We start from the raw sequence: 12,435 nt of genomic DNA, 5'->3' as shown, positions 1-12,435 counted from the left end.
TTTGTACACACACATCCTTATTACGGTGATGAAGATGGTGCGTGTCTCTGCTTCGCCGATTTTGGTGGGCGTCGTTGAAGGGTGGGGGTAAAGGACATGCTTTCTTGAAGGGGGGGAGGTGGTTGACGTAGGCAGGCTTCGGAGACCGCAGATGCCAGGGGGGGGGAGATGAGGAGATTGTAGGAGATTAAGTTAGCTTCATCATATCTCAATCAGTGATTAAGTGAATAATAAGTTTCTATCGGGTCACTATCAGCCTGTCACTCATTATTTTCAGGGGGGGGCGGGGTTTGGAGGAACGGAGAGGAGACGGTGATCGTGGAAGCTTTTTTCCTCCTGCCTTCACAAACTTTACACACGTACATATCGTCTGAAAATAGCAAGAGGACATTCATACTCTGCAATCCAAGACTTAATTAAATCCATGAAAAACCTGACATGATTGTAACGCGAGTATTTTTGAAAAACATAAATCCCTATGTGTCTGAGCCGCAGCGACACAGACTGATTCAGAGCGGGTCATTCTGCTGTTGCTTCTGGACTGTTGTTCTTGTGGTGGTGGATAAAGCAGACTGCTCCGTGTTTGGTGTTGCTGTGGCGCTGTCACGTCTGTTCCTTGATCTCTGCGTCAACGGCCAATTTGATATTAAAGTGACAGAAAACGTTTTTTATTGTAAAGCCGCGGACGGAAAATCAGGAAGCAACGTTACTACGCTATAATCGATTATGTTCCGTCACTGCATCGATGCAGAATCGTCCACGTCCGCATCGCGATACATTGTAGAAACGATGAATTTCAACACCCCTAATGTTTTATATCAGGGGTGCCCACACTTTTTCAGCTTGGGAACTACTTTTAAAATGACCAAGTCAAAATGATCTACCTACATTAAAAATGCTAAACATATATTTATTTATATATATATATACACTGAGCAGTGTTTCCCACGGAATTTGATTCTATTGGCGGACGATATTTAATTGTGGCGGCCCGCCACAAATGGACCGATGTATGGGAAACACTGCTGAGTATACAGGGTTTCCCACACATAGACTATACTTGGGCGGGCCGCCCAGGTATATTAACGGCCGCCCAAGTATATTTCGCGCCCCATTTAGTTTTTTTTTTTTTTTTTTATAAGTTTTTTTTTTAATATATTTTTTTTTTATTCGTCCGTGACCACGACGCCATCTGCGATCGATTAACTTGTAGACAATGATCCCTCGCTCCCTTGCTCTGATCTCGCCTCCTTCTGGCCTGTTAAGTGGCCTGCCTCACACAGGGTGACTGGCTGTCCACATGATGTGGCCTGCCGACATGGCCACTGTCATACAGATCATAAATCAAAGCCCTTGATTGGTCTCTGTGTGTCATTCAAGCTCAGGATAACCTCAGCTCAGGTGAGGTAAAGGACTCTCTGAGTGTTTAGATAGTTAACTTAGTCTAAGTTCTCAGTGGGTCTCAAACGGTGTGGTCACCATTTATGTAAACACATATTTCCATTTGAGAGGGTAGTGATTGGTCTAATGGATAGTGAGGTGGGCTGAAGATCGGAAGGCTGTGAGTTCAAATCCCGCCAGGAACACCACCACTAATGTGCCCTTGAGTAAGGCACTTAGCCCTTAGTTACTCCAGGGAGAATGTCCCTGTAATCGGTCATTATAAGTCGCTTTGGATAAAAGCGTCAGCTAAATTAAATGTAATGTGATTAGTAAAATATGCATGAATAAATAAATAAAAAGTTAACTAGGTGAAAAAAGGTAAGATACACTTTTAAAACTTGTTGAGAGAAAACTAGTCTTTGCTGCTGCCTCAAAGAGGAGCAGGGGGAGAGGAGGGAGACAGGAGAGGCTGATTCAGGAGCACAGACACACTCACAACTATAAATGAACCAAAACTAAATTAATAAACAAGTTTCAGTGTTTTTTTCATATTGGAAATGGTATGTTATTGGTTATGGCCTTGATTTTATGATTATTGAAATGTATACAGTTCTGTTAAATATAGGTGTTTCCATAGATCTAGTCTCTTTATTTTCCCCTCAAAATGCACCAGATTGATGCATTTAACTCCAAAATAAAAAATAAAATCTTACCGGGGGGGCATGCCCCTGGACCCCCCTAGAGGATTTGAGGTCGACCCCCACTAAAAATCACATGGATAGGTTCCTAAATACATTAATAAATACATTTATTTTTTAAAATAGTAACCCATTTCCATATGTTCATGTGTGGGTAGTAGATTTAAACTATAGGGCTATCATTATGGACCCTGCCTGTACCTGTACCTGTTCGCTCTGCCATCGCGTGAAGGGTCTGCTAACAAAGCGACCAACAGAAAGGTTAATGTTGTTGCACGTCACCTCAACCCCCCCCGCTACCACCACCCCCCAAAGTATATTTCAGATCTGTGGGAAACACTGGCAGTTAATGGACCAGCACCAGAGGCATTCCCATACACACAGGCGTTGGAGCTGTTCTTCATGAAATCCCAGAAGGATGAAGTGCTCTGACAAACAGTGCCATCTTTGCGCAAAATGATTATACCGGAATGAAAAGTCAATAAATAATGTTGTTAAAACTTTTTCTTTTTTTCGCGCACAGGAACTCATTATTTGCCAAGCATATGGCTCAGTTCTGTCACAATAACAATTTTATATTGTCAAGCAAGGTGCTTTTGCCTGCAGATAGTTATACTTACATTAGTGAGGCCTGGCATACTACGTCATGACTTGACCATTGTATTAGTACAGCTGATGCGCATGCTTCACTTGAGTGTATGAACATTCTGTATGGGACAGCAACGACTGGTCATATACCTGTTGCTATTTCAATACATGTCGAACATCTACCTGGGCTAACCAGAAATGTACATAGTGTTCAAACAGAAAAACTAGACAAGGAAGACATTACATCCTATTGTGCTCAGACGCGTACATCCTTAACTAATATTCATCTACCTTGAGATGCAATTATGTGTGGTGATGTTAATTGTAAGGATGCAAAGCATAGGAGTGATATCTACTCCATGTACAATGATATAGTAAGTGCTCTGTATGAAGGCAGTAAGCCTTACTACAAACATAACAATAAAACACACAACATCAGGCCTGGCTGTAATAAGTATGTAGCTGAATATCGTGCTGAAGCCTGTGAATGCACTAAATCATGGGCTATGGCAGGCAGACCCAGACAAGGGTCTGTATTTGAGTATAAGAAGCTTACTAATGCAAGATACAAGTATGCTATTTGCTTCATCTGTAAAAATGAGCAAGCTATGAGGGCCGATTCCATGGCTAAGAAGCTTCTAAGTAACAATGCTATTGATTTTTGGAAAGAAGTGAGGGTTATTAATAACTGCAAAATATCTCTACCATGCACTGTAGATGGAACATCCGGAACAGACAATATTGCGGAGTTATGGCGACGGCATTATAGTACCTTATTCAACTGTGTCCAAAGTGAACTGTATAAGGTAGATGATATTGATAGCAATGATTCAATGGTGATAATGCCACATGAGGTGTACCAAGCTATAAACAAGCTGTCTGATAACAAAGCAAGTGGTGTAGATCATATTTCTGCTGAACATCTTAAATATGCCAGTATGAAGATAGCTCCTCTCCTTTCTATTTGCTTTACGGCCTTTATGAGTCATGGCTTGTTACCAAACTCAATGTTGTCTGTTCTGTTAGTGCCAGTTATTAAGGACAAAGCCGGTAAAGTGGGAAGCCTAGATCAGTGTTTCTCAAACTTTTTCATACCAAGGACCACTTAACCAATACAAAAACACTCGCGGACCACCTAACTCCACAAATATACAAAAACACATCGTTTTTCTAGAACAGATTACAAATCGCCTGAAAATTGTACAAACAAGTAGCAACATGTGTGATGAAGGTGTTGCGCTGGGCTATATGATGCAATCGAAACTTAAGCTCGCTCCATTGCGGAATTATTCGCGCGAAAGTGCGGAAAACTTAAATGTATTTATTTCAAATGTGAAATGTTACCAATATACTCACGGACCACTAGGGGGCGCTCACGGACCACCAGTGGTCCGCGGACGACACTTTGAGAAGCACTGGCCTAGATAACTATAGGCCCATAGCGTTAGCCAGCATACTGTCAAAAGTGCTAGAAAGAATTCTGCTGGACAGATGAAATGACTTTATTAACTCAACAGATAACCAGTTTGGCTTTAAGGCTAAACATGGCACTGACTTGTGTACGCCTTAAAGGAAATGGTTAACAAATATAGAGGTAATAACTCATCAGTTCTTATGTGTTTCATTGATGCTTCTAAAGCCTTTGATCGTGTTAATCATAGGAAGTTATTTGTTAAACTGAGTCAAAGAGGGGTGCCCAAATACATTGTGAGAATTCTGGTCTACTGGTATGGCCACCAGGCTATACAAGTAAAATGGGGCAATAGGGTCTCAGCCCCATTTGGGGTTAGCAATGGTGTCAGACAAGGTGGAATTATGTCCCCAGTTCTTTTTAACCTTTATATTGATGATCTGTCTAAAGGCCCTGTCACACTGTCCCGAAATTGACACCCCGATGGACACACGAATATGGAATTGTGAATTTCGCACGAAGATGGCCCCGAACCACACATGAAGGCAACATTTACATTACATTTAAGACATACAACTGCAATGAAAGTACCAAAAACAATTATGTTACAGTACTATGATACTGTACTGATATGTTCAGACTTTGTTCTTTACTTTATCCGTCGCTATATGTAGAAAATATTACGTTTTCTCCGTAATGTTGTTTCCATAACAACAACAACTTCCTGTCAACTGTCCTTCAAAATAATATATTATATCCTTTTTAGTTTCACAGAACACAAATTGGGTTATTTACATAATATATTTACATGATTTTGTTGTGCAATAAAACAACCCGATGGACACACGATAAAGGAAATGTTCAAATTCGGCTGTGATCGTAGCAACATCGGGCCATTCGTGAGGGCATCTTAAGCCATCGTATGACGCCGGTGGAGTTTCTCAGGCTCCGGCAGCAACTTCGTGAGCGGTGGGCAAAATCTTTGGCATGCCAAAAAATTGCCGAAGGACCTTGCGAAGATTCATTTTCGTGTTGAATTTGTGTGTCAATTGTGCCCATCGTGAGGGCATCTTGTTATCATCGGTGCCATCGGGCATTCGCCCCGATCAGAGTGAGGGTGAATGCACCGATGATAACATGAAGATGACACGACTTGACAAGATGCCCTCACGAGTGCCTTACGAAGTTGCCGCTCACGAAGTTGCTGCCGGAGCCTGAGAAACTCCACCGGCGGTCATACGATGGCTTAAGATGCCCTCACGAATGGCCCGATGTTGCTACGATCACAGCCGAATTTGAACATTTCCTTTATCGTGTGTCCATCGGGTGTCAATTTCGGGACAGTGTGACAGGGCCTTCAGCGACTGAAAGCCTGTAATACTGGATGCATGATTGGTAGTACTCTAGTGAACCATATTATGTATGCAGATGATCTTGTTGTGCTGAGTCCATCTAGCGCTGGTCTTCAGCAGCTTCTTGCTGTTTGTTCTGTGTATGGTGTGGAACATGACATCAAATACAACGCCAGTAAGAGTGCGGTCATGATCTTTAGAACCAAAGAGGATAATTTCCTGATTTTAAATTGTCTGATATTAATCTTAGTGTCTGTAATAAGTTAAAATATCTTGGACACTTTATTACAGAACAAATGACAGATGATGAAGATATGTATAGGCAATGCCGCATGATGTATGCACAAGCAAACATTCTCCTACGTAAGTTTAGTGCATGTACAGATGGAGTGAAGATGTCTCTGTTCAGAGCATATTGCACACCGCTCTATACGGCACATTTGTGGTCAAACTACAGAAAAGCAAGTTTACGGAAACTTCAAGTAGCTTATAATGATGCCATGAGAATATTGCTGAAGAGACCTCGATGGTCTAATGCAAGTGAAATGTTTGTGGCTGCAGGAGTCAATACTCTACAAGCTGTTTTAAGAAAACTCATGTATAAATGTATTTGCCGGCTTAATGACTCTGATAATGAAATCCTCCTGGCCTTATCAAACATAAGGTATAGTACTACACGCCAGAGATGGGGACTCGAGTCTGTGACTCGGACTCGAGTCGCACTTAAGTCGCACACACAGAGACTTCAGACTTGACTTGGACTCCTGCTCAAAAGACTTCGGACTCGACTTGGACTCGTGTTTTGGGACTCGTGAACAATCATTGTATTTTCTATTTTTGGCGTATTAAAGGTGGGGTAGGTAAGTTTGAGAAACCGGCTCGAGATCGCCAGAATTTGAAAATACACAACCGGAGAAAATCTGCCACTTCCTCACAGAGCCCCTCCTCCAACACACACGAACGCGCACATGACCAATGAGGGCACGAGATAAGTTTGTGCCCCGATGGGAGGCTGACAGGCAGGTAGGCCATCCAGTTACTTTAGCCGGGCCGGCTATCGGGATGTTAAGAGCATTCCATGGAATATAACAAAAGGTGTATCTCGAGCCGGTTTCTCAAACTTACCTACCCCACCTTTAACATTAACATTATGGTAACACCATGCCGACCGGCGGCACACCTGCAGCTGTACCGCTTGTAATTAGGTTCAACTATAAAAACTTCGAACAAAACGCCGGCGGCACCAACAAAAGGAGCGCACACTACAAAGTCTGCAATATTAAAATCAAGGATGCTGGTGCATCAACGTCAAATTTCATCAGGCACTTGAAAACTCACCCGGAGAGGTCAGTCACATTAACGCATATGGACGGTTAGCAAACATGTTTAGCTCAGCATCAGCTATGTAATGTTAACTTAGCTTGCTACTAGCTTTGTAACTGAATATTTGAAAAGATGAGTGAATGTTTGCTTGTCACACTTGTTTGCATTGAGTGGCGTTGACATCCAACTCTTGACATGACGTAAAAAAGGTCGGTAACGTTAATCATTACGTTCCGCTGCCACCATCTACTGGCTAACGTTAAACGTAGAAAAATACATAGTTACATACATAAATACATCTGTCGGTTTATAAGCAGGTTACAGGTTTATTGTTGACCACGTAACGTTAATGTTACAGGTTTCTCATGTTACCATTACACTGGGTTTGAGTGAGAGGATAGAGGAATATGTTTATTTATAGTAGACTTAAAATATGTCATTAGAGACCCAGTGTAATTAAACAATACGGTTGCAGAGGTCAAATTTTAACATTTTTGTCCACTGGCCAAATGGCTAGCCTAGTGAATGTTGAAATGTTACCAGCCACTCAATAGATTGCCATTGTTATTTGTGGCTGGTGCGTGCAACATACAGTACCCAGCCACTTGCATGATTTACCAGCATTTGGCTGGTAAATGGTGTTAATGGTAGATATCTCTTTTGGAACAGGTCATGTTTTAATATCACCAGTTCAGTATATTTCAGATAATATTGCAGCAATAGTTTTTTAGTTGCAAATGGCACAGAACAAATGTTTACTCTTAAGTACTTTTAACACAGTTTCCTTGCGGGGGATTAATAAAGTATTTGTGATACTGATTTCTGATTCTGAAGTGTTTTGCTTATAAGTTGTTTGCATTTAGCTAAAGTGTGATGTTTTTCCTCATATTGCATTGCAATAGCCTGTTTAAAGTGATCATATAACAAACAACTAATCAGTACTGATACTGTATGCTAATAGATATAGGAGTGATAATAATACAGTAAATGCTTTGAATTTCTTAGATATAGCTGTGCAGTATTCTTAACAGACTGGATAGCAGCAGACAATAGAAGGCTTATTACAACCAGAAGAGACATGAGACTTTTATTTTTTAGAGACTTGAGACTTGACTTGGACTCGTGACCAAAGACTTGAGACTTGACTTGGACTCGTGACCAAAGACTTGAGACTTGACTTGGACTTGCAAAAAAAGACTTGTGAACATCTCTGCTACACGCTACCAATCGCAGCTGTGGAGACATTGATATAGTTGTCTCTTTGTAGGACACTGATTTAAATTATTGTTAAACTATGAATTTTTTTTATGCTGTGTATGTAATTTATTATATGTAATGCCTTGTCTTTTATCTGGACCCTGACTCTGTAATAAAGTTTTGATTGATTGATCGATCTAGACCGACACATTGTTTGTGTCTGTCTGTGAGGTATGATTTTATCTATTTCATTACAGTTGATGAGCATTTGACTTTGGATAACTTTTTTATTTAAACCTTATTGTATACTGCATCAAAAGCTTTTCATTTTTTTTTATCTATAAAAAAAGCACAACCTTTTCTTGTCCAGTTGAGTCTGAATATTTTCCCGAAAATAAATATGCGCAGTTTTTCAAGTTGAATCATTCATCAAGTTGAATGATTTTCAAAGAACCAATCAGACATAATGCAAAAAAAGTTGAATCGCCTCCTCTTCACTTTAGAAACTTAAAAGTAGGGATTTGGGTTTTACAGATCCTATTTTCAGGTGCAAAGCAAAAACCCAAAACATTCACTCAACTTTTAATCCTTGACAGTTAACATTTTATCGGCAGGCTAAGAAACTCACCTTGGAGTTGAGCATGATCTCAGGTGCTCTGTACCAACGAGTGGCTACATACTCTGTTAGGAACCCAGTGTGATCGTGGTCAGGATCAGCCACACGTGCCAAACCAAAGTCACAGATCTGCAGAAACAATGTGTGACAAGACAGGGAAAGAATGAAGCATTAGCAGATACACGATACAAATAAAATGGGTGTCAATTCGTAACAACTCAAAACGGACATTTTCGGAGCAATTGTTGTTTTGTACTTAAGAGGGGTACATATTGTACTAATATCTGTCATGTGCTCTTGTTGTCATTGCTAATCAGCAAAGCAGACTCTCAGGGTGAAATACTGTATAGCACTAAAGTGCTGTAGCCAAAACGTGCACATATTCTTAAGAAGGTAATAATAGAGATAGTGTGGCCTGAACCATGACAAAAATCTAAACTCTATTATTTCAACCTTGTCCATGTCATTGGAGACGCAATATAGTCTAAATCATTTCCGTTCTCACCTTTCACAAGCCCTTGACAAATAAACGGCGCCACTGCTTCCCAGAGGGCACTAAAATAAGTCTTAACATAATAACAACTCTTCTCTGCAAGGATTAAACCTACACAGTGTGACATCTGGAGGTGGAGACTGCTGAGATGTGAACTCTATCTTATACTAATATGTTCATATGCATGAACAAAATATGATACAACAATAAACTTAGATTGCTCTTTTTTTGAACAAATACAAAAAGTGACATGTTATGTCATTTATTATTGAATAATTGTTTGGGATGTTGAGGTGTTGGTAATGGTATTGGTTTGGTATCAAGATATAGGCAGGTATCAAATCAAACTCATAACTTTGGTATTGTGACATCCTTAGTGCAGAGAACACAACAGTGCCGATGTAAATTGCCAGGAAACACTGACCAATAAGAGCACACTGTGCTTTTCTGGGATTGGGGCTTAAGAAGGCATGCTCTAAAACACTGCATTTTATTAACCTTAAAAGCATGTAAACAAAATCAAAAATACAAATATGAACCTGATAGTGAGCATTATATTCTTCCCATAAGAGGGTTTTTTACGCTGACAAAATTAAGTTTGGGATGATATGACTTGAATTGGTAGGTTTTGGCATTACATATGAAACAACATATGTATAATCAGGGACTTAAAACAGGCTTTCAAATCAGCCCATTCAGTTTGATTCCTGTTCATTTGTCTTTGAGCAACTACCTTGAGATCACAGGTGGTGTTGAGCAGAAGGTTGGAGGGCTTCAGGTCACGGTGCAGGACGTTGGCAGAGTGGATGTACTTCAGCCCTCTTAGGATCTGGTAGAGGAAGTAGCAGATGTGGTCGTTGCTCAGGTGCTGAGTCTTAAGGAGCTTGTACAGGTCGGTCTCCATGAGATCCTGGACAATGTATCTGCACAGTTCCAGGTTAAAGAACTTCTCATTTTAAACCTGGGCAATTTGTTTTATAATTTCCACATAGTCATGCAAAATAACATCTCAAGGTTTCAGCGTTGGGCAATCAACTGTAAAGTGACAAAAACTGACATTATGATCATTTTTTTGTTGTCATATCAACATGAATAAAACGATAAATCAATTCCTTCATACAGACACCTCCTTACCTCTGGAGTTCGACAGTTTATTTTTACTGCCCAGCCCTAGTAGCTCAACAAAATGGAGGTTTTACCACCACACTGAAATTGGATGTTGTAAGCATTGCACAGAAAATGAAATGCTTTGCATCATGTAGCTTGACAATTATCCTTTTTTTGTTGTTGTTCCTGCAGACTGGCAGTGCAACTAAAAAAAGCCAAACTGCTGACTTGCATAGTTTTGTGGGCAACCTCTCAACTCAGTCAAATCTAAAATTACCCATGGTGGGTAAATGAGCCATGCAAGTATAGTTAGAATGTACTGAAGCCAAGTTTAAAATTGTTTTGTTTGGGTGAATTCTCATCTTATCTGGCAAGCAACAATAAGTGAGCTGGTTAGATGCAGGGTTTGGTCAAATCCATTTCTTTACATAAGGCAGAGTGTAAAATGTCTGCATTATAAAACAGTAAGTATGCAGCTTCTATTGCTGCCGGGCTACAGTGAAGACTGTCTCTGCCAAATATATGGCGACAGGTGGCTATTATGTAATAAAGTGCAACAGAAAACGTTTATTCAAGCACAAATGCTGCCGCTTAGGACCAAGTAGTGTCTAATGGTGTAGCAGTAAATCATGACTATCTATAAAACCATCCAATACTCCAAGTACTTTAGCATGCCAACAACAACCTTACATGTAAAGAAAGACCCATTTATGATGTGAAGGACAAGCCTAAAGCTTTTGAATTCAACTGCACATTAATAACAAAACACATTCAAACCATGAGAAGTGTAAGTAAAAGGATACACGTCCTTCATCTGGTCAATGGTAGGTGTGCGGATGATGTCGTTGATGCTGATGATGTTTTCATGTTTGAAGCGCAGAAGGATTTTGATCTCTCTCAGGGTGCGTTGGCAGTAGGTCTGGTGCTCAAAAGGGCTGATCTTCTTAATGGCCACACGTATCTTGTTGTCTCGTTCATAGGCAGAGCTGGATAAAAAAAGAAAGAAAAAGAACCCACATTAGACAATCATTTTTAAGTAGAAGAATACTAAAGGAGCCATTACAAAAGACACAGCATTACCAAACTTATTTTCACCCATGTGTCTCCACCTTTAACTTCCTGTTTTGTGCTTTTGAACAGATTTTTGTTTAGCCAAAGTGCATCTTACATATATCCAATAGCATTGCTACAGAAAAGATTGATAGCAGCAATAAATGCCAATACATCCACTTTCTATATGGTTAGGATACCACACAGAGCTGCGATGTGAGCAACTGCCTGGTAAGTCCAAACTGCAGTAAGGAATAAATGATCCACTGACATGAAAGAACATAAAAATTCACATCCCTTCGTGCTGTGTAGACACCACCTCTGGGACTAATGCTGCTTCCTTCCTGTTGTTTGTCAGTGGAAAGCTTTTAATGTTGCCGTTTAAAGTGGTAACAGCAGGAAATGTTCTGTTTGCTTCAGCAGTATCTTAACAATTCCAATACACCTCTGATAGTGTGGAGCAGAAAACAATGAGGCTGCTGCATCTGTTACATTCAAGTACAATCAGTAATGTAGGAGTGGAACAAAGTGTTGATCTACATTTGAGCTACTTAAGTATTGAAACCTGAGAGTTTACCACGATGATACAGGCCAGTAGAGTTTAGAGACCATCTCTGCTTGGCTACCAAACAGGACATTGCACAGGATAAAGCCACTCTGCACACCGCAGATCTATGCCAGATGAATAGCTTGATCGAATAAGCTCACCTCATTGTGGTTTCCGACTCCGTTTAACACTATACTACAAAAGTGCAGAGTATGATGTGTTGTGCAAATCAGACAATAAAAAGATTTTTACTGTAGAATGGACCATGAGCACCATTACATGTTTAAATGCAGTCCATTGTAAAACATTGTGGAAATACAAAATAAATCAGTAAATTACAAATAAATGTTTTGAATTATACTAAACTATCAAGCATGAGATAACATCTGGTAGTGCATAATTGTTCACTTAATCCTACTGAGGAATCCATTGACTGAGTAATTAAGCAAAAAGTAGGGATGCTCCGATCGCCAATTTTGGGGCCGATCGCCGGAATCAGTATCGGCCGATACCGATCGTCGATCCGATCAAGTGGGCGGGGCCTATGGGGATCTTCCATTTAAAGTGATGTTTAAAACTCAGTTAATGGGGCTCATTCACTGGAGCTTCCACAAACAGAAACCAACATAATTATTACATTCAAATGAAGTACATTATTCAAGTTTACATT

At 40.2% G+C, this 12,435-nt stretch overlaps 1 protein-coding gene across 1 annotated transcript in view; it reads right to left on the bottom strand.

Annotated features, from left to right (window-relative positions):
• The window catches only part of mapk1 (mitogen-activated protein kinase 1), a 38,431-nt gene that overhangs the window by 10,644 nt on the left and 15,352 nt on the right, over positions 1 to 12,435 (bottom strand). Inside the window, exons 2-4 of the mRNA XM_034216653.1 lie at positions 10,972 to 11,154; positions 9,795 to 9,984; positions 8,581 to 8,697 (exon numbers count right to left, since the gene is read on the bottom strand). Coding sequence (XP_034072544.1) covers positions 8,581 to 8,697; positions 9,795 to 9,984; positions 10,972 to 11,154 — 490 coding nt within the window. The remainder of the gene's footprint in view (positions 1 to 8,580; positions 8,698 to 9,794; positions 9,985 to 10,971; positions 11,155 to 12,435) is intronic.

Source organism: Gymnodraco acuticeps, unplaced genomic scaffold (assembly GCF_902827175.1).
Source record: "Gymnodraco acuticeps unplaced genomic scaffold, fGymAcu1.1, whole genome shotgun sequence".
Classification (NCBI taxonomy): domain Eukaryota; kingdom Metazoa; phylum Chordata; class Actinopteri; order Perciformes; family Bathydraconidae; genus Gymnodraco; species Gymnodraco acuticeps.
The sequence above is the reverse complement of the archived record's forward strand: the minus strand, read 5'-3'. Positions and strand labels throughout refer to the sequence as shown.